We start from the raw sequence: 22990 nt of genomic DNA on the forward strand, positions 1-22990 counted from the left end.
CGTCCTCCACTTTCAAGATCTCCTTTTTAGTACTACTACTACTCGTCGCTTTGAGAGCAGACCGTCGCATCTGAAATGTCAGACATGCCGTCTCATTACAGACTCCTGTGGCACAGGAAGGACTATAAGGAATACAACAACAAGTGGGGTCCATTCATCTTCATTTAGACAGTAATGGCCATCAGGTTTTTTTTTTTCCAGACGTTAATGAAGGCTGAGAGAGGGAAAAATACAGAACTGCGTGTCCTGGCGCTGCCTCGTGCCTCCATCAAAAGCCATTTTCTCTCAATTAATACGAGATTGGTTGCTCCGTTATAAATCGGGAATGGCCTCAGTGTGATGATTTTTTTTGGGATAATGATAACAATGTTGAATTATCACTTTTATATGCAGATTACCATTGGCCTCCGCGCCATTAGTCTGTAAATTGGATTTGAAGTTCCTCCGCTCGCCGCTCAGGCCGCTCGTGATAATACCTCCACTCATAATCTCACCGCAAACTGTCTGAAGCAGGAGATCCATTACACAAAACACAATAACAATCCCTTTCCCCAAAGTCGAGGGCGGTTTGGCGGCGGCGGGGAAAACGTCTCCCCAAACAAAATCATCCCCTCCGCCTGCGGTTATTACTCCATCCATCGTTTTCTCCCGCACAATCACAACTGGAAATCCAAAAGCTAATATGTTTTTATGATTTTCTACACACTTAATGGTGCTAAGTAAAGAGCCCGCGAGAGCAGCTCAGAAGAGCGATGGCTCAACGGTCGGCGCTCGGTGGATCCAAAAGCTGCTCCGGTTATTTTCCGCTGCCGGAGAAGAGGACACACAGATAAAGTCCTGAGATAAAGAGCTTTTCCTCACAAGGCTGAACAACTTATTACCGATTTTTTTCCCTCCTTTTCCTTTCCACTCTCCGAAGATTGTGAATCATGACTCCACTGGTCACAACCTGCTGTTATGACTCCATTGAAATTGCTTAAGTCACCTCAGTTTGCTCCCCTGAGACCGGCCTGGAAGTAAGAATATATTGAGTAGCCACCGGGGGAGACGAAGATGTAAAAAATTAAAAAATTTTCCCTTGATTTATTGCGTCGGTGGTTGCAAATTTGTGGTTGCAACCGGCATTTGTTTTGAAACTGGAACGCCACGTCCGATTTTAACGTAACCTACGTGTAAAAGTAACTATTTAAAAACGGCACTGTGTGACTTCGCTCTCAGACAGCAAGGCAGGCTCAACTTCCTCTAAAACGACGTCAAATGTGTACTGTACTAAACCGTCTACCGCGGACGACGTATCGCGTTACCTGATTTTCCGTATTCCCGTAGCAGCCTCCAACTCCAACTCTATCTTCTCTCTGGGACGACACAGAATAATAGGCTATTTTTCCCTCGACGGTGATTGGACAAATACGGCAAAAACGTCACTTCCGCTGAAGCTCGGCTTCTCTCGGAGTCAATGGAGCGGTGGGCGGGGAACTGTCGGCAAGGCGGAGCCAGTTTTTGATTGACAGCCTCAGTCCTGTATGGTCCTGTGGAATGAGGGAGGTCTGTCGACAAATAGCTGGTCGTTGTATCCGATATAGATGTTGTTTTACATAATTATCGTGTTTCCTTGTTCCTCGTGTTTGCATAATCTGCGTAAATAACTGGGCCCGAAATTAGCTTCCGCTGTTTCAAAGAACCAGAAAGACTCTCTTTGTGTTCCTCGGAATAGCTGTGTTTAGATCTCATGTCGGAGGCAACAGCGACATTGCGCTAGTAAAGCAGTCATAGTAGTAGTTATGAAATGTCCATGGAAACCATGTCAGAATTGAATGCTAATTGTCCAGCAGTTTGATAGGATTAACACTTTCTTCTTGCCCCGCCCCGCCCACCCCTGCACTGCTGCTGTATACACACAAACGCTCCCTCAGTCATTGTCTGACAGACGCAGCAAACAAATCATTGCTTCCGTTCACAGAGACAAAACAGAAGCAGCATAACAACAACAACAACATCAAACGCGCTTGCAGCTCGAGCAAACAAGCACATGTTGGTGTCGAACACGCGGCGCCTTCTAAGCAGAACACCGTGATGAATTGTCATGTTTGTCTCTGTGAGAAACCCCCCTTGCAACAACGCGCTCCCTCTGCGGGTCTTGCATTGCTTGACGCTAACTGCCTCTCGTCTGTTAATCTGCCTTGTTTTTACAGCGGAGGAGACGAGTGCGAAGAGCGCCGCCGCGTTGTCGTCTGTGGAGCAGCTGGGAATCAACACATGTCTCAGGTACCTCATGCCGTCTTCTTCTTTTTTATTATTCTGGAGCTCATAAACCCTTATTTATGGAGACAGCCTTGGACGGCGAACCTGCTGTGGCATCAGAAATCTCGTATAACTCTTTATTTAAGGAACCGCAGCGCCTACAGAGTAAAAAAAAAAGCCTTTGTTCAAGCACTTATCTGCTTCCATTTCCCACCTTTTTAACCATTAAAGACGTTATGAACTGCCAGAGAATGTACAGGTAGATTTCTGGGGGAAAAATGAATATCAAAACAAAGCCGGAGCAGACATTTACCCACTTTCTGTCACCTTTTAAACAGATTCAGATATAGAAACACTCTTTTTTGAATTGTGCACTTTTTATTTCTTCTTCATATTCTGGCTTTTATTGGTTTAGACACAGCTTTCAGAAGTCGTGTCTCGCTCGCAGTGAGACGACCTTTTTTCACCTACTCTCCCGCAACCAAACCTCATAGAGAAAATCAGCATTTTTAGCTAGCAGGAACACAGGACTTGCTAACGCACTGCCACTGCTATTAAGTAAGTTTAAACTTGTTATATATTGTGACTTTGGTCTTTAAAATCCCTTGTTTGGTTTTACTTAAGTGACACAAACTGTGCTAGCTAGGCTAACTCTGTTAGCTTAAAATGCTAATTTTCTGCAAGAATTTTGGTTTGAGAGAGTTTACAAATTTCAGGCAGTCATATTATCAGGGATAGCAAGAATCCTTGTTACTACACGTTAACATGTATTTGTTTGATAAGAATAGCTACTAAAATTAAATTCCGTAAATCAGGGGTCTCAAACTCTCGGCCTGCGGGCCACATGTGGCCCCCCAGTAAATGTCTTGTGGCCTCATTTCAGGTTGGTTGCATCCATACCTCATCCAACCACACTTGTAATAATCAGAATTATAATTTTTGTTGTGTATATATGCTCACATTTTATCATAAAAACAAAGTTTGAGCAGTGGCGGTTGCGCACATTTTCCTATTTCACGCGCATAAAAATACTATTTATTAGTGCTGGGCACGCTAACGCGCTAATAACGTCAACGCACATTAGCGCATGACGCTTTCCATGACGACTGACTGGAAGAATACACGTGTGACGTCATGTTTACGTGACTCCCGATTGTTAAAATGGGTCTGTAAAGTAATGCTAAAGTTTAAAAACAGAGGCACACACAACTGTAAAAGGAGCTAACGCAGCTAACGAAGCTAACTGGTAAAAGGTGCCTGGACACCGGTGCTGCGGCACGTAAACATAGCGTCACGCATTTTTTTCCGGTCAGTCGTGATGGAAACACATCATGCGTTAACGTGCGGTTAACGTTGACGCCGCTAACCGCCGTTAACGTGCCCAGCACTACTATTAATACACTTTCTTCTCTTTCTTCTCTAGTCTCACTGCTCGTTTCTGCCTTGATGAACCCCCCCGCTGCTGTTATATAACATAGCGGTCGTACAGTATCTCCTCCACTTGGTTCTCCCACATGGGAGCTTTAGAACATGTTCAGCAAAAAGTTCAAAAAAAATTAGCATTTTTAAAAAAAATCAACAGAACAGCGTGTGAGCGACTCCTACGGCGCTCACGCCAGTTTTATTTTTAGGGATTAAAAGTTGTCGGACACGAACTTCATAATTAATCCGCGGGCTTCATAAGAGGGAGAGATGGTGGACGTGGTTTTCACGGAAATAAGGAATGAAGAGCGACTGTGTTTTATGTTTTGTATTCACAGGTACGGCAGACACCTGAGCCTCCTGGAAGACGACGACTCTGCTGCCAACAACGACGACTTGACGCTGCTAATGAAACACCTGAAGGTCTTCTCGTCCTCGCAGAGAATTAAAAGTTCTTCAGAGCTCGGTATCCTTTTTTTGGGAAAAATCACAGCAGGTAAAAATAACACCTGACATCCAGAAAACCTCACATAATCACTTATTTACTCTACATTTATTAAAATACAAGCTCATACACAGAGAAAGACAGCTAAACTTACCATTCTTTGTGTATATTATAGTCTTACTCAGCACACGGAGGGACAGATAATGTCCCTTTTTTTATTACAAAACAAATATTCTCTCTCTCTATTCGTCTGTGTTCACACTTCTTTTGTCCTGGACAGCGGCCGATGATAAGCTTCCTCCTCCTCCTCCTCCTCTTCTCTCCTCTGCAGAAAATGTCCCTTTGTACACAACAGCCGGGCATTAAAAACCGCCGAGTAATGAACAATGTGTCTTCACAATCTGACATTTTTTCCTTGTAAAGGGGCAATAACACAGAGGCGACACTGACATTTGAGCAAAAGACAAGGAAGCGGTTTGTGAAATTGTTGCCGGGACGTTGGCCGTCGTTTCGGTCACAATAAAGTGTCTTTTTTTAGAGTTTATTTTTTATTATTTTCCAATAATTCAACATAGTTTTAAATGTATGTATATATATATCTAAAGGAGAAGGTTATATGAACAGATATTGCAGTTGTCAAATGTGGTGACAGTTTCCTGTTGATTTTAAACTTTATTGAAAGAAAATCACCACACAAAAACAGGATCATATAAAGTAACAGAACACAATCATACAAAACAACACAAAAACACAGTATAAAACAACACAAAAACACAATATTGTAAGACAAAAAGCGGATAAAACCACCCAAAAGCTCAGTCAAAGAAAACAATCATAGAAAACAACGGAAAACAGTCGCACAAAAAACAGAGACCCAGTCAAACAAAACACAAAAAAAACACAATATAAAGCAACACAAAAACAATCCTAGAAAACAACAGAAAAGTCACACAAAAAGCAAAAAAACACAACCATACTTGTCAAAACAACACAAAATAATCATAGAAAACAACAGAAAAAGTCACACAAAACACAAACAACACAAAAACCCAATATAAAGCAACACAAAAACAATCTTAGAAAACAACAGAAAGCAGTCACACAAAAAACACCAAAAGAAACACAGCCATACTTGAAAGAACAACACAAAAACGCAATATAAATCAACACAAAAACAATCATACAAAACCAACAGGAAAGTCAAACAAAAAGCAAAAAAACACAACCATACTTGACAAAACAACACAAAATAATCATAGAAAACAACAGAAAAAGTCACACAAAACACAAACAACACAAAAACCCAATATAAAGCAACACAAAAACAATCCTAGAAAACAACAGAAAGCAGTCACACAAAAAACACCAAAAAAAAACACAGCCATACTTGACAGAACAACACAAAAACACAATATAAATCAACACAAAAACAATCATACAAAACCAACAGGAAAGTCACACAAAAAGCAAAAAAAACACAACCACACTTGACAAAACAACACAAAACAATCATAGAAAACAACAGAAAAAGTCACACAAAACACAAACAACACAAAAATCCAATATAAAGCAACACAAACGCACAAAAAAAAACAATCGCAGAAAACAACTAAAAAACAGTCACACAAAAAGCAGAGAAACCCACTCAAAGAAAACGACACAAAAACAATCATACGGAACAACAGCAGACAGTCACACAACAAGCAGGAAAACACAACTACACAAAAACACACTGGAGTTTTAGAGTAATATCTAAAAAAAAGACCATGTGATCTGACAGAATGAAGTTTTAAACCACAGTGCAGATGCTACAGATCATCTTTATAACACTTTCAATTATTTAATGTTCATCAAAAGTTAGATTTTGAAGTAGTTCACAGTAAAAAGTAAAAAAGTACAGAGGATCTAAAACAAAGCAGTGATTCTACAGAGAACAGTCTTTGTTTAATGAGCTCAGTATTTTTCACTCAAAGTTAAAAGTGAGCGATGATGAAATAAAAAAAAAAAGTGGCCTCTGCTTTATTTATTATTCTTTATCATCACAAGTGACGTCTTGTCAGAGCAAAAGACGGCACTGATGTGTTATTATTGAGAGTTTACACACTAGTTAAAGTAGTTATACTGATGTATAATAACGACACAGTTCTGTATCTGTACTAATACTTATTATGCTTTATTATTACTTAAATATATGAAATCAAGGTTCAATTATTAGCTTTTTAAAGAAGTTGCTTTTATGTGAAATCTTAAGGATATTTTTGTCCCCGTTGGCTTAAAAGTTGTGTGAGCATGTTAATTTTTTAGTAGTACTTGTGTCAGCAATGCATTAAGTATACATAATTTAAGTTTTTTTGTGTGAAGAATTATGGAGTAAAGACAAAAAATAATTTTCTGTTCAGTTCAATAGTTAGCATAACCGTATTTGGTTTGCTAGCTAGCTAGCTGAGACTTTGTCTTTGTCCTGAAAATGTAAAACACTCGACAAAAAAAAGCTCTGACACTTTATTTAAAATTATTATTTAAAAACATGGTGGAGAAGAAGAGCAGGCTCTAGCTGTGCGGCTGCAGTACCACTGATTGAATAAAGGGGGAGACATAGAGCAGGACTGTGGCTAAAACCAGCTCTGTGCGGCCGTGTACAGTATTGCGTTAGGCTGCGACTGACGTTGGGGTAAAATTCACGTGGGATTTGATACCAGAGCTTTTATGTGAACACGTGACGAACGCCAACGTTCTGGGGTCCTGGTCCCCACTCAAGTGACTCACATACACTTTAGTGGGCACCAAAGCAGGTGAATGTCCTTCTCGACATGTTTGAACAGGGAGTTTAATACCACTGCGTTTACATTAATATTCTGTACAAACATATGACATATAAATGTTGATGCGTGTGTATTTGGCTCCCCCTAGTGGACACACCTCCAGCGTCTCAAAGCAGAGATTTTTACATGATTTGAAACTTAATTTTTTGAGTGTTGGGACTTTTTTTTATCATTCAAATTTGACTACATGGTCAGGAGAGATATTTTTATCATATTTTTTTAAACTTTAAGTGTTTATAAGCCACAATTACCACTAGCTAATTCGGTTTTGTTGTGTTTAGAATCCATGCGTCCATTGTTGTAACTACCACTGTGTTACTTTTATAGCACACCGAGTCAGAATCCAGTCCACTGTGGCTCCTTAACTCTGTCCAGCAGTCGCTCAGCAGCAGCAGGATTATTATTATTATCCAGGACACGACTGGCTGGCCTCCACAGTTTTCCTCATCATGGCCGCCGACGTGGACAGATCTCTGCGTCTGCTGCTCGGCCTCTCCTCTCTGCTCACCTCGGCGTTCGTCTGGCCTGCGGGGACACACGCGTCCGTGAGTATAATGGCAACGCAAAAACAACAACAGCAGCAGCAGCAGCAGCAGCAGCAGCAGCAGCAGCAGCAGCAGCAGCATAATAAGTTCATACACAGGCACACAGGACATGTTCTGTTTTCTGGTTTGAGAGACACTGATCAAGAATTTTTAACATTTTACAGACCAAAGTACTCAATTAATTGCAGAAATAATTAGCAGGTTAGTCTAATCCACTCTTGCTGTATTCTGTACTCTATTGTTTTTTCCCTCAAAATCTTTTCAAAAGTATCTATATTCAAGCGCAAAGAACAAGTGAGGGAGTGCAAAAAACAAATGAGGGAGTGCAAAGAACAAATCAGGAAGCGCAAAGAACAAGTGAGAGAGAGCAAAAAGCAAGTGAGGGAGTGCAAAGAACAAATCAGGAAGCGCAAAGAACAAGTGAGGGAGTGCAAAAAACAAGTGAGTTAGCGCAAAGAACAAATCAGGAAGCGCAAAGAACAAATCAAGGAGCGCAAAGAACAAGTGAGGGAGCGCAAATGACAAGTGAGGGAGCGCAAAGAACAAATCAGGGAGCACAAAGAACAAATCAAGGAGCGCAAAAAACAAGTGAGGGAGCGCAAAAAACAAGTGAGGAAGCGCTAAGACCAAGTGAGGGACAGAAAGAACAAATCAGGGAGCGCAAAGAACAAATCAGGAAGCGCAAAGAACAAGTGAGAGAGAGCAAAAAGCAAGTGAGGGAGTGCAAAGAACAAATCAGGAAGCGCAAAGAACAAGTGAGGGAGCGTAAAGAACAAATCAGGGAGCGCAAAGAACAAGTGAGGGAGCGCAAAGAACAAGTGAGGGAGCGCAAAGAACAAATCAAGGAACGCAAAGAACAAGTGAGAGAGAGCAAAAAGCAAGTGAGGGAGCGCAAAGAACAAATCAGGGAGCGCAAAAAGAACAAGTGAACGATCGCAAAGAACAAGTGAAGGACTACAAAGAACAAATCAGGGAGTGCAAATAACAAATCAGGTGCAAAGAACAAATGAGGGAGTGCAAAAACAAGTGAGAGAGTACAAAGAACAAGTGATAGTGTAAGGAACAAGTAAGGGAGTGCAAATAACAAGTGAGAGAGCACAATGAACAAATCAGGGAGTGCTAAAAACAAATTAGGGAAGCTAAAAGGCTCAAATGCGGAAGTTATCATAGAGTTATTGAACAATAATGACATCAAATGTCTTCGCCTCTGTGATATACGTCTTCTAAAACGACGATGACAGCTCGACTTTGACCTGTCTTTGTTTTCCCGATTTGATGAAAAACTATCAGGAAGTTGTTTACTAAACTGTGAGAGAAGAAGAGGAAGAGTTCAAGCAGGAGGTTGAAGGAGGCAGAGATAGAGATGAATGAGGGTGGAAAGGTAAAGAAGAAAAGGAGGAGGAGGAGGAAAAAAGTCTGAAATGAAGTCCACTTCCAGGTGTTTTAAATTGCCGGGCAGTTACTGAGAAGTGCTGAGATGAAGTTTTGCTGTCATTATTCTCACCTCTGTCATTTTGTCGTCTGAATCAATTACAGCTCAGTCGGTCTGAGACTGGACTGAGAATGTGTGTGTGTGTGTGTGTGTGTGAGGCAGCTGCTGAATTCTCTCCTCACAGCGGGATCGATTTTTCCGCAGCAACACAAAATAATTAAAAGACTTTATATGTATTGCCTTTTTTCTTTAAAAAAAAAATAAAAAAATCCACCTCCACTAAATCAAAATCAAACACCATTTAAATATAAATGACTCAGAAATTAAGATTAAAAGCCCACTACTGCTGTTGTGTTGACAGCTCCGGGTTCCTGCGGCCGCTGAGTCGGGGATCTCTCCCGTGTACTGGTGCACGGCTCACTACGTGGAGATGCTGCTGAAAGACGAGGTCCCTCTGGTCCAGTCGGCCTTCAGGATGTCTGGATTCACGCCGTCACAGGTGCGAAGCTAACTTTTCTCCATTACACAGTTCGAGCTCTACTGGAACTAGTGCGAGCGCCTCCTCGACGTGGGCGGAGTCGTCATAGCACGGCTGCGTGAAACTGCCGCGACGTTGTTTTGTACGCGACACAAACGCGTAAAGCAGTTGTTTTCGGTGCAACTGAATCAATAGAATCATTTGATTAAAAAGATTTGTTCACTGAACTGAAATACGACCGAACTGGGTTGTGATTCGACTCGCGATTGATTGAATATTTTTGACATTTCTTTTGCTAATTGTTAGGAGATTAACGTAATGTTTTAAAGTTTTTAAGTCTTTTAACTTTCATCTAGAGTATGGAGATTGTTCGCTTTGATTCTCGTGTCGGACGTCGACATGGTCTCCCACAGTCGTAAATGCGATCACTGCTGAAGGTTCCACAGTATGTTGGACTTAGAGGAAAAGCTACAAGATGCATTCAATGACCCTCTTAAATTTGATCACTTCTGAAGGTTCTACAGTATCTTGGACTTAGAGGAGAAGCCACAAGATGCATTCAATGATCCTCGCAAATTCGATCACTTCTGAAGGTTCTACAGTACGTTGGAGTTAGAGGAAAAGCTACAAGATGCATTCAATGACCCTCATAAATTTGATCACTTCTTAAGGTTCTACAGTACGTTGGACTTAGAGGAAAAGCTACAAGATGCATTCAATGGCCCACGTAAATTCGATCACTTCTGAAGGTTCTACAGTACGTTGGACTTAGAGGAAAAGCTACAAGATGCATTCAATGACCCAGGTAAATTCGATCACTTCTGAAGGTTCCACAGTACATTGAACTTAGACGAGACGCTACAAGATGCATTCAGTAACCCTCACAAATTCGATCACTACTGAAGGTTCCACAGTATGTTGGACTTAGACGAGACGCTATAAGATGCATTCAATGACCCTCACAAATTCGATCACTTCTGAAGGTTCCAAAGTATGTTGTACTTAGAGGAAAAGCTACAAGATGCATTCAATGACCCTCGAAAATTCGATCACTTCTGAAGGTTCCACAGTACGTTGGACTTAGACGAGGTGCTATAAGATGCATTCAATGACCCTTGCAAATTCAATCACTTCTGAAGGTTCCACAGCATGTTGGACTTAGAGGAAAAGCTACAAGATGCATTCATTGACCACATAAATTTGATTACTTCTGAAGGTTTCACAGTACGTTGGACTTAGATGAGGAGCTATAAGATGCATTTCCATGACATTTACCAGTTAGCTCCGTTAGCTGTGTTAGCGATGTTAGCTGCGTTAGCGCCGTTAGCGCGCCTACAGTGGAACTGGAGCGGTCTGTTTATTAAACGAAAAGAGCAGCGCTTCAAATAACCAGCGTACCTGTGTACTGCGTATGTGTGCCTCTGTTTTTAAAGTTTAGCGTTACTTTAGAGACTCATTTTAACAATCGGGAGTTACGTAAACGTGGCGTCACGCGCGTCTTTTTCCGGTCAGTCGCCATGGAAGCGCGTCATGCGTTAACGTTGACCCCTGTTGTTCTTGCGTTACATCAAATGCCTCCCATTGTTTCTACGTCTGTGAAATCCATTTATACAAAAATAAAAATAGTCCACTGAGGATTCCAGGTGTAAACTGGGTCAAACATTGAGAGAAACTACAATTTAAATCCACCTTTTCTGATTCTTTGTGCGATGATTTCCGTTCCCTTAGCGATTCAGATCAACGCAGAACGCTAACAGCCGTCAGACAGACGTCCATTTTCTTCCTCTTTTGTGTCCGTGCGGTTTTTAATATTGAATAAATGACATCAGTTAAGAGGATAAAAACTTTTCTAACGCTGTGACTGACTTCCCCCTATTCTTTTTTTTTTCCTTTTATCCCGCTTTGACGTTTTAAGCGTTTAAGATTTCTGCTCCTTTTTCACTTGATTCCTTTCACCACTGACGTCGAGGAAGAAAAAAAAAAAGGGGAGCTTTGAATCCTCTTACGATTTATTCCGCTTTGCTGTGTGTCGGGCGACAGCTGCGGCTCACACACACTTTTTTTTTTTTGTCGCTCCCACATTTGCATTAAAGATCTGAAGCGCCCGCCGTTAACATTCGGCTCGTCGTCTCTTTACGGTCACCTGTTTTCTTCAAACGTCTATTCTTAAAGTTTGAGCTTTGAGCGTCTGACAAACTGGTGATTCACAGACGTGTGAGCTTCTGTCAGATTCCTGAGAAAACAGGAGTGTGAGTGTGAGTGTGACAGGAAGGATAAATAAGCTTATGTCATGGGAGGGCAAAAAAAACCCCCAGAGCTGTGCAGCCTGTGTGCCATAAATAATAAATCCTGATATTCAGGGTCAGGGAAAAACACAGGTTTCTGGACCTTTTTTTCTTCAGCCTCGCACAAAAAAAGTAGATATTTCATACATCATACATTGAATAATGCCAAGAAGTGGGAGAGTCGGGAGAGTGTTATCCGTATTTTTTTCAGTATTTCTATGCTTTTATAATTCATGAAAGTCCCTGGAAACAAAGTGTAGCATGAACATGTATTTTAATTTTTATGCTGTTGATAATTTGTAATATGTTGGACTCAGAGGAGAAGCTACAAGATGCATTCAATGACCCTCGTAAATTCGATCACTTCTGAAGGTTCGGCAGTACGTTGGACTTTGAGTAGAAGCTACAAGATGCATTCAATTACCCTCGCAAATTAGATCACTTCTGAAGGTTCCGCAGTATGTTGGTCTTAGAGGAGAAGCTACAAAATGCAAATGACCTTGAAAAACAGTCAGTTCTGAAGGTTCTGCAGTATGTTGGACTCAGAGGAGAAGCTACAAGATGCATTCAATGACCCTCGCAAATTAGATCACTTCCGAAGGTTCCGCAGTATGTTGGTCTTAGAGGAGAAGCTACAAGATGCGTTCAATTACCCCCGCAAATTCGATCACTTCTGGAGGTTCCGCAGTATGTTGGTCTTAGAGGGAGAAGCTACAAAATGCATTCAATGACCTTGAAAAACAGTCAGTTCTGAAGGTTCTGCAGTATGTTGGACTTAGAGGAGAAGCTACAAGATGCATTCAATGACCCTTGTAAATTCGATCACTTCAGAAGGTTCCGCAGTATGTTGGTCTTAGAGGGAGAAGCTACAAGATGCATTCAATGACCTTGAAACACAGTCAGTTCAAGTTTGGATTCTTTTTGACATAATCATATACTGTCGCATTAACTGACCGGCTATTTAAAATCAATGCTTGTGCATGAATCAGAGTTACGATACATGATCATTTTGCAATCAAACTTGCTAAATTGATCATTAAATATGAATATTAAATATATTATATATAATACCCAAAAGAGAGGTAAAGAAAAATAATAATAAGGTTACGTACATTTTGAAAATAAAACTAAAACAACTAAGTTACTTATGCAATCATAACTAAAAAAATGTAATCCAAGCTAAGTTTCTCAAACTGTGGCATGTGTACCCCCAGTGGTACGCCAGCTTCCCCTAGGAACATTTGACATCTTGTTCCATGCATTAATTATTTAAAAACTGATGTAGAACAGTGAATTATCTCTGTTTCACGCGCACACAAACGCGAGCAGATTCCGGGGGTTTGCCGTGTGTCCTGACCTGCTCACATTAATAATAAATCCAATGGCTTAGTTTGCGGCAGGGATGAAAATAAAGTGAAGAAAGTCCCGCTCACCTTTGGCCACTGAGTTTTGCTCACAGGAGCAACAACAACAACAACATCAACAACAACAGAGAAAAACACATTTTCCCTTTCTTTACCTCGGGCCATTTTCAGTCACACAAAGTACAGTACATTATGTCTACTTTCTTTCTCCGCCACCCGAGGGTCTGAAAAAACAAAATCAGTCAGAGCGCGGATCCAGGCGACGTTCGCTGGCTTTAATTCCAACACACACACACACACACACACCGATTAGGATGTTGGTAATTAATCTGTTTATGGCGTCTAAATGGCTGCTCGTTTGTATGTTTTGCAGCAGACGTGTGTCATTAGTGAACACAGCGGCTAATTGTTTCCACGACAATTAGTTAAAGGCGCAGCGTGTCGCGCTGTTTGTTGGAAAAAAGTGCGAGCGTGAGAGGATGTGGCTGCAAAGATGTCGCATGCGTCGACCAAAGTCGCTCAAAAAGCAACATATACACGTTACGTCTTCAGCGGCGTAATCTTAAACCACTGTGGTCCAAATTGAATTTGAATTTAGTGTAAGAAAGAAGTTAAGTTGACATTGAGGTAAATATCTCCCCTAATTACTCGCAGTGCTGTGTCTCATTCCACTTGTAGACGTGAGATTCCATGCAGAACAATGAGCGAGTGACGTTAAATGACAATAAGTGACCGAATTTACGAGGGTCATTGAATGCATCTTGTAGCGTCTCCTAAGTCCAACGTACTGCGGAACCTTCAGAAGTGATCGAATTTACGAGAGACATTGAATGCATCTTGTAGCTTCTCCTCTTAGTCCAACATACTGGGCAACCTTCAGAAGAGATCGAATTTGTGAGGGTCATTGAATGCATCTTGTAGCTTCTCCTCTAAGTCCAACATACTGTGGAACTGTCAGAAGTGATCGTATTTACGAGAGACATTGAATGCATCTTGTAGCCTCTCCTCTAAGTCCAACATGCTGTGCAACCTTCAGAAGTGATCGAATTTGCAAGGGTCATTGAATGCATCTTGTAGCTTCTCCTTTAAGTTCAACATACTGTGCAACCTTCAGAAGTGATACAATTTGGGAGGGACATTGAATGCATCTTGTAGCCTCTCCTCTAGAACCAACATACTGTGTAACTGTCAGAATTGGTTGAATTTGCCAGGGTCATTGAATGCATCTTGTAGCCTCTCCTCTAAGTCCAACATACTGTGGAACTGTCAGAATTGGTTGAATTTGCCAGGGACATTGAATACATCTTGTAGCGTCTCCTAAGTCCAACGTACTGCGGAACCTTCTGAAGTGATTGAATTTGCAAGGGGCATTGAATGCATCTTGTGGCTTCTCCTCTAAGTGGAATCTTCAGAAGTGATCAGATTTGTGAGGGTCATTGAATGCATCCTGTAGCTTCTCCTCTATGTACAACATACTGTGAAATCTTCAGAAATGATCGATTTTACCACTGTAGGAGAAAACGCAAGAATGCTGCTGAACTTCACATGATTTTTAACCTACTTTATAAACATTTATTTACCGTTTTAATCATTTAAAAAACATGCTAAGGTGATTAGCATCACGCTTTCCTGTGGAGTGATGCGTTCACCGCTTTACAGGGGCTTTAAAAAACAACAACAACAACAACAACAACAACAACAATGCTGGTAATATCACAGATTTCAGTTGCAGAGATAAACATTAGGATGCATCTGCTCGCCTCGCCGTCCCTTAATCCCACGCCAATTTCCAAGACTGCTGTGAGATATTACCGATTTCATCGCGTTTGCCAGAAAATAATCCTTTTTTTTGCGACACTGTCCAGCTGTCGCTTCCGCTAATAAACTGTTCGTTAATATGGCAGGTTTGTGAGGAAACCATCATCTTTTAAACGTGCGGTGAAACCGTCCATGAACTCTTTGAAGCGCAGAGGGTTTTTTTTTTCTCCTCGTGAACAGCACAGTCCTAATGAGGCGAGAATGTTTTAAAACCCACCGAAATCTAATTGTTCCTCGGTGGAATATACCATTTAAAAAATCAGCATCTGGCTTCATCATCGTCATCATCATCACCATGCACCGCTGCTCCTCTGAGTCTGTATCGGGATGCGTGTATCCCAGCTCAGACGACTTCTGCTGCTCTTCCGACTCCCGAGTCTACGGAGCGTGAAATCCACTCACGACTGGATAAACAAATTCCCACATCGATTAAAAATTCATTTTTAATGACGCTTTTCATTTGTTTTTTTGTTTTTTCCCGAGCAAACGTCAAACGCGGAGTGCAGTCGTCTCGTGAACACGCAGCTGTGCCGCGGTCGCTGATTATACGTAGACGTTTTCAGTGACTGATGAAGGAATGTTTTTTTTTTTGAGAAACAAAAGCCTCGAGAGCAGCTGTTGCCTCGTCTGAATGAGCTGCACGGATATCTGTGTCAATAATCTTCGACAAAGGAACCTTAAGTCATATGATACTTATGGCAGCCATTCCCAAACTTAAGAAACTTCTGGAAGTCCACACCCAAATCTTAAATCACGACCCTAGTTAAGTTGATATTTAAATTTACGAGGGTGACTGAATGCATCTTGTAACGTCTCCTCTAAATCCAACATACTGTGGAACTTTCAGAAGTGATCAAATTTGTGAGGGTTAATGAATGCATCTTGTAGCCTCTCGTCTAAGTCCAACGTACTGTGGAACCTTCAGAAGTGATCGAATTTACCTGGGTTATTGAATGCATTTTGTAGCGTCTCCTCTAAGTCCAAAATACTGTGGAACCTTCAGAAGTGATCAAATTTGTGAGGGTCATTGAATGCATCTTGTAGCTTCTCCTTTAAGTTCAACATACTGTGCAACCTTCAGAAGTGATCAAATTTGCGAGGGTCATTGAATGCATCTTGTAGCTTCTCCTCTAAATCCAACATACTGTGGAACCTTCAGAAGTGATCGAATTTACGAGGGTCATTGAATGCATTTTGTAGCGTCTCCTCTAAATCCAACATACTGTGGAACTTTCAGAAGTGATCAAATTTGTGAGGGTTATTAAATGCATCTTGTAGCCTCTCGTCTAAGTCCAACGTACTGTGGAACCTTCAGAAGTGATCGAATTTACCTGGGTCATTGAATGCATTTTGTAGCGTCTCCTCTAAGTCCAACTTAGAACCTTCAGAAGTGATAAAATTTACGAGGGTTATTGAATGCATTTTGTAGCGTCTCCTCTAAGTCCAAAATACTGTGGAACCTTCAGAAGTGATCAAATTTGTGAGGATCATTGAATGCATCTTGTAGCTTCTCCTTTAAGTTCAACATACTGTGCAACCTTCAGAAGTGATCAAATTTGCGAGGGTCATTGAATGCATCTTGTAGCTTCTCCTCTAAATCCAACATACTGTGGAACCTTCGGAAGTGATCGAATTTACGAGGGTCATTGAATGCATTTTGTAGCGTCTCCTCTGAATCCAACATACTGTGGAACCTTCAGAAGTGATCGAATTTACGAGGGTCATTGAATGCATTTTGTAGCGTCTCCTCTGAATCCAACATACTGTGGAACTTTCAGAAGTGATCGAATTTACGAGGGACATAGAATGCACCTTGTAGCTTCTCCTCTAAGTCTACGGAGCGCCCAATTCTTAAAACACGACCCTAGACTAGGATTAATAATTCCTGTGAATATGGGAATACAATAATCTGTCCACTTCACTTTATTTCTAAATTATCTTTCAACATCTGGGCTCCATGTCATATTTGAAAGGTTTAGCGTCACAACAAAGTGCATAATTATCCGTCAAACATAAATAAACAACTAACTTATTAAGATAACAAATAAATATGGGATGTAAATACTGATATGGTTAAATGTTACAATATTGCCAGCTATTATATAAACATATAATTATCAAAATATTTGTTTGCTTAATATGTTTCCTTAATGGTTAGTACAACAGTATGTAGAAGCTCTTTCACTGAAATTATATTTTTAATAACTATTATTGTTATTCATTATTTTTTTTTCCTTTTGCAAATAAAACAGAAAAACAACATTTTAAAATTTTAAATTACAAAACAGAAAATCAAAAACCCCACCTGCAGTACCATCATGGACCACCAGGGGACTTTGGATCCAATTGGTTTCATGTTTTTTGATTAACAGATTAATTTTGTATCATAAATTCTATATGTGATTACATAGCAACACAAATGCTTTTAATTTGAAATTCTGTACAGTAAAAGTCAATTTACTTATTGCGATGTCATTATACAATATTATATATATTATAATATATATTTTTTTAGCTCATATCGGCCACTTTTACTGAACATTTGGTGAAAAATATACTTTTTTTCCCGACTTGTCCGCTCAGTGACCCCCACGTCTTCTGAGTTTGAGGCGTCTGAATTATATAGAGAGGATCACACTGGGGTTGTGATTTTCTTTTTTTTCCTACTCGTCTGGGGTGTAGTGAACATTGACAGGTGACAGATGACAGGTACATTCTCAGTGACATCCTCATCTTCTCCTCCTCCTTTTCCTCAGATGTGTCTCCACTGGTTGACTCAGTGTTTCTGGAACTACCTGGACTGGACTGAAATCTGCCACTACGTGTCCACCTGTGTGGTGATGGGCGCCGACTACCAGGTTTACATGTGCGTGGCCGTTTTCAAGCACCTGCAGCGCGAGATCCTGCAGCGCACGCAGTCCCAGGAGCTGCAGGTTTTCCTCAAGGTGAGACACGGCAGCAGATCCATGTTGTCATCCTGTCAAAAAACTTGGGTTTCCAATGAATTTTTGACAGTTGGATCTCAAAAATGACAAGCAATATTTAAACACGTCCAGCTGTAAATGTGTGAGGAAAGAAAAAAAACCTGCAAAAGCTTTGACATATTTTCTGTACAGTGGCCAAAAAATTGATTTACGTCAGTTAGCATTCTGTAATGTAGCATTTTTTTTAACCTCATTTTAATTCCATCCATATATCGTGTATAGTAACTCCGATTCATGCACTAGCCTTGATTTTAAATAGTCGGCCAGTTAATGCGACAGTATATCATTATGTCAAAAAGACAGTTTTTCAAGGTCATTGAATGCATCTTGTAGCTTCTCCACTAAGACCGACATACTGTGGAACCTTCAGAAGTGATTCAAACTTACGACGGTCACTGCACTGAATGCATCTTGTAGCTCCTCCTTTAAACTCAACACACTGTGGACCCTGCAGGAGTGATACAGTTATGAGGGGCATTGAATGCATCTCACAGCTTCTCCTCTAAACTCAACACACTGTGGACCCTGCAGGAGTGATACAGTTACGAGGGTCATTGAATGCATCTCAGAACTCCACTAAGGTCAACACACTGTGGATCTCACTGAAGTGATGAAATTTACGAGCCCCATTGAATGCATCTTGTGGCTTCTCCACTAAGACCGACATACTGTGGAACCTTCAGAAGTGATTCAAACTTCCGACGGTCACTGAATGCATCTTGTAGCTCCTCCTTTAAAGTCAACACGCTGTGGACCCTGCGGGAGTGATACAGTTACGAGGGGCATTGAATGCATCTCACAACTTCTCCTCTAAACTCAACACACTGTGGACCCTGCAGGAGTGATACAGTTACGAGGGTCATTGAATGCATCTCAGAACTCCACTAAGGTCAACACACTGTGGATCTCACTGAAGTGATGAAATTTACGAGCGTCATTGAATGCATCTTGTAGTTCCTCCTCTAAGCTCAACACACTGTGGATCACACTAAAAGTAATGACATTTAGGAGGGTCACTGAATGCATCTTGTAGCCTCTCTAAGTTTAAAACACTGTGGACCCGTCAGAAGTGATTAAAATTTATCACGGTCCTTGAATGCGTCTCGTCAGATAATCCCGAGTGACTGTTGAATGGTATATATTTCTCTTTAAATGTTTTTAAGGTGTTAATCTGAATATTAACAAGAAATAATTAATGTTAGAAATGTTTAATAAATGTTAGCAAAAACGTGAAAATCACACAATGAATATGATTTGGGATATTTTATGCTGATTCAGCATATATACAGTAAATATATGTGCTATTTTATGCTAACTCAGCATTGCCTCTTATTAAATATCTTTCCGTATTTGGGCTAAAACATCGACAAATCTGAAGACTTTTCCCCCCATTTTACTGCTGTAAAACTTTAAATTCCGACAGTCATCCATGATTCACGTCCGCGATGAATAAAAAATCAACTCGCAGAAAATTTGTCTGCAAAAAATCTCCCACTAAGGTCTCGTTTGCCCAAAACAATATCGGTGAAAAGTAGAACCCTTTTCTTTTTCTTTTTTTTTTTAAATTTAACTTTAGCCCTCAAAGGTTTTGGTAAACAGGCCCCGAGTCACACACAGAGAGAGAGAGATGTTAACTTTTACCAAAACCCAGAGCGACGTTAAAAACAGCAGAGATGTTAGAGAGTCGTGACTTGACACCGAGCCCCTCGCTGTCGTCACTCATTAAAACATTTCAGTCCGTCTCGTCTCGGCCTGATAGTTCTGGTTGTTAACATCGCCACGAGTCACCGCTGACGGTTCTTTTTTCTCTTTTTTTCTCGCGAATAAAAGATCAGTGATGGAGGCGTCATCTGAGGAAATTCTTCTAATGAGCCGTAGCATCAGATACTGCTGCGAGACTGAGTGTGTGTGTGTGTGAGTGTGTGAGGAAGGAAACTTTACACAATGCTCGCCCCCTGAGCTGAACAGTTAAATGTTTAAAGACTCACCTTATCTTTCGCCTTCTTCTGCTCTTTTTAACACTCAGACACGTGTGGTATTGGAAGGATTCTTTTTCTAAACAACATTCACACACACACGTACTATATCCCCCTGTCTCCCTCGTGGGTTTATCTTTATTTCATCTAAATTAAAAGTTGAAAAGGCAAAGGACTTGTTGAAAAAGAGAGGTCGTATAAGAGGTGACATGAAACTACAAACCAGGATTAAAACTTTGTATTTGTCCATTTGTAACTCGAACTCATGAGGCTAATGCTGACTTTCTTCTAAAAAACTAAAAGTATCTTGGAATGACTTGAAATTTACCATCATAATAGTCGGCATCGCCCTGAACAAGGATCTGTTGAAAATATTTGCAAACCTCTTAAGGAGTATTTTTAATGAATTTTTGAAATTCATGAAATGGTCCATTTGCCCTGATGCACTTTGACAGTGAGCTGACTTTCTTCAAAAAAACAAAAAAGTATCTCGGAATGACTTGAAATTCACCATCATAATAGTCGGCATCGCCCTGAACAAGGATCCTTTGAAAATATTTGGAAACCTCTTAAGGAATAATTTTAATTAATTTTTGAAATCCAGGAAATGATCCATTTGCCCTGATGCACTTTGACAGTGAGCTGACTTTCTTCTCGAAAATGAAAAGTATCTCGGAATGACTTGAAATTCACCATCATAATAGTCGGCATCGCCCTGAACAAGGATCCATTGAAAATATTTGCAAACCTCTTAAGGAATATTTTTAATGAATTTTTGAAATCCAAGAAATGATCCATTTGCTCTGATGCACTTTGACAGTGAGCTGACTTTCTTCTCAAAAACGAAAAATATCTCTGAATGACTCGAAATTTACCATCATAATAGTCGGCATCGCCCTGAACAAGGATCTGTTGGAAATATTTGCAAACCTCTTAATGAATATTTTTAATGATTTTTTGAAATTCAAGAAATGATCCATTTGCTTTGATGCACTTTGACAGTGAGCTGACTTTCTTCTCAAAAACGAAAAATATCTCTGAATGACTCGAAATTTACCATCATAATAGTCGGCATCGCCCTGAACAAGGATCTGTTGGAAATATTTGGAAACCTCTTAATGAATATTTTTAATGATTTTTTGAAATTCAAGAAATGATCCATTTGCTTTGATGCACTTTGACAGTGAGCTGACTTTCTTCTTCAAAAAAAAAAGTATCTCAGAATGACTTGAAATTTACCATCATAATATTCGGCATCGCCCTGAACAAGGATCCGTCGAAAATATTTGCAAACCTCTTAAGGAATATTTTTAATGAATTTTTGAAATCCAGGAAATTATCCATTTGCTCTGAGGGACTTTGACAGTAAACTGAGCTTCAAAAAGACATTAGGCACATTTGCGTTGTGCCTAAAATTTCTTTAGCCTTAGCCATACCTTATCATGCATTACCATAACTGAAAAATCTTCTTCAGCTCCCACTAAAGGAGTACGTACTTCCTTCCTACCGCTGTGCACTAGTACTAATAATACTAATAACAGTAAAGGCAGTGGTCAAAGCTTTGACAACACAGACTCACAATCCCATCATTTCACGAAGAACTGGGAGTAAACCTTATTATTTTTCCCATTAATTTAATTCACCCTCTGTGAAATTGTTTATTTTGTTGTGTCTCTCTGCTCTGACAGACCGCGGGATGCAAATGCAAATTAGCTCGAAGCTACGCTATAAATCGATCCATCAAGTAATGACACTCACGTTTCAGCCGTTCTGTCTTCTTTTTAAAAAAAAAAAAAAAATTTAAATGATATTAACAATATATGAAATAAATAAGTCTCTCTCCTTACAGTGAATATTAATACCTTGCATTCATCAAGTGAGGACAAGCCGAGGAAAACGGTCTTTGGTGACAAATGGAATTAATTAGCTTACCTAATGATCTCCTCACAGTTAATGGTCGATGTATCGTGGAGATTATGAGGGAAAATTGTGTCGGCTGTTCTACAAAAATGTTTAATCTCAACAGTTTATGAAGGATGTATGTTTTCTTGTTCACATCAATCTTCATTTATTTCCCAATTGCCAATTCACGAAACGCTTTAGATGAGTCGATTTCCATTTCCTGTAATCTCGCGAGATTGGACGGGTGATAGTATCGCGTGAGCTGGTTTAGCTTAGCTTGTTAGCTCCAAGTCTGGAGAGTTTGTGTGTTATTTTAACATAAAATACAGTACGTGTGTCTTCTTCTAATGAGCAAAGAAGGCATGGATGCTGTGCTTACTGCACCCCCCCTGCTGGACGACTTGGTAACTACTTCAAACAGTCCGTTGAGCTTCTAGGCTGTGTATTTTTAAGTTTGAGTTCGTGTTATCAAATGTCCTCTTAGGGGCCTTTTTATGCACGAAAAAACTAGTTTTAAATTATTCCGATGCGTTTTGCATGGAATCGCATTTTGTGTTCCCACTAGCCACGCAGTAGTTATGCTAATATGCAGGTTTTCTATTATTTTTTGGTCTCTTTTAAAGGGCCAATCGGTCCACAATGATAACGTGCATAGCCACTCATTGCGCCACCTACTGGCAACAGGAAGTATGTTTCATTTACACGAATCTTTCATGTTGACTTTGGGAAATGGAATCAAAACAGGACCTCGAATTGGAAAGCGAACTTTTCAGAAAATCATTGCCTTGTCCTAATTCCTCCAGACTCGTGTCCCTGCGTCTTATCTATTCCACACTCTCTTAATTCTCCCGGAGAAGATAAGACACTAAAAATACCCCTATACCCTTATCCTTTATTTTAACTTTATATCGCCGATCTTTATTCGCCTCCACAGTTTTAACAGCGTCAGCAGCCGTTTGTCCTGGAACTGGATATAAACAAGCAAAGCAACTTATCTTTTGATTATTCTACAGGGTTAATCCACTCCTCGCTGTAGTAAAGACTCTGACGTTTTGGAGAAAGAGAGAGAAATGGCGCCTATATACCGCCTAACATTGGACACTAACAAAATATAGGTTTAATAGCTTTAAAGTAATGTCCCAGTTGCGGCCCACAACGAACCCGCACTTTATTAACTTCAGTAGATCAAACAAGTTATACTTTCATCATTTATAATGCCATAAAATGAAATTAAAATGGTGTTTAGAGGTGATTCTGATCTTATAAAGAGTGCTTT

The 22990-nt window shown here is 40.2% G+C and overlaps 1 protein-coding gene across 1 annotated transcript in view; it reads left to right on the forward strand.

The window, feature by feature from the left end:
* The window catches only part of tbc1d32 (TBC1 domain family, member 32), a gene marked incomplete at both ends in the record, with an annotated part of 70867 nt that overhangs the window by 43852 nt on the left and 4025 nt on the right, over positions 1 to 22990 (forward strand). The window contains 5 exons of the mRNA XM_083898620.1: positions 2193 to 2265; positions 4002 to 4129; positions 7309 to 7475; positions 9269 to 9406; positions 17609 to 17797. Coding sequence (XP_083754746.1) covers positions 2193 to 2265; positions 4002 to 4129; positions 7309 to 7475; positions 9269 to 9406; positions 17609 to 17797 — 695 coding nt within the window. The remainder of the gene's footprint in view (positions 1 to 2192; positions 2266 to 4001; positions 4130 to 7308; positions 7476 to 9268; positions 9407 to 17608; positions 17798 to 22990) is intronic.

Source organism: Microchirus variegatus (assembly GCF_963457635.1).
Source record: "Microchirus variegatus genome assembly, chromosome: 12".
NCBI classification, from domain to species: Eukaryota; Metazoa; Chordata; class Actinopteri; order Pleuronectiformes; family Soleidae; genus Microchirus; species Microchirus variegatus.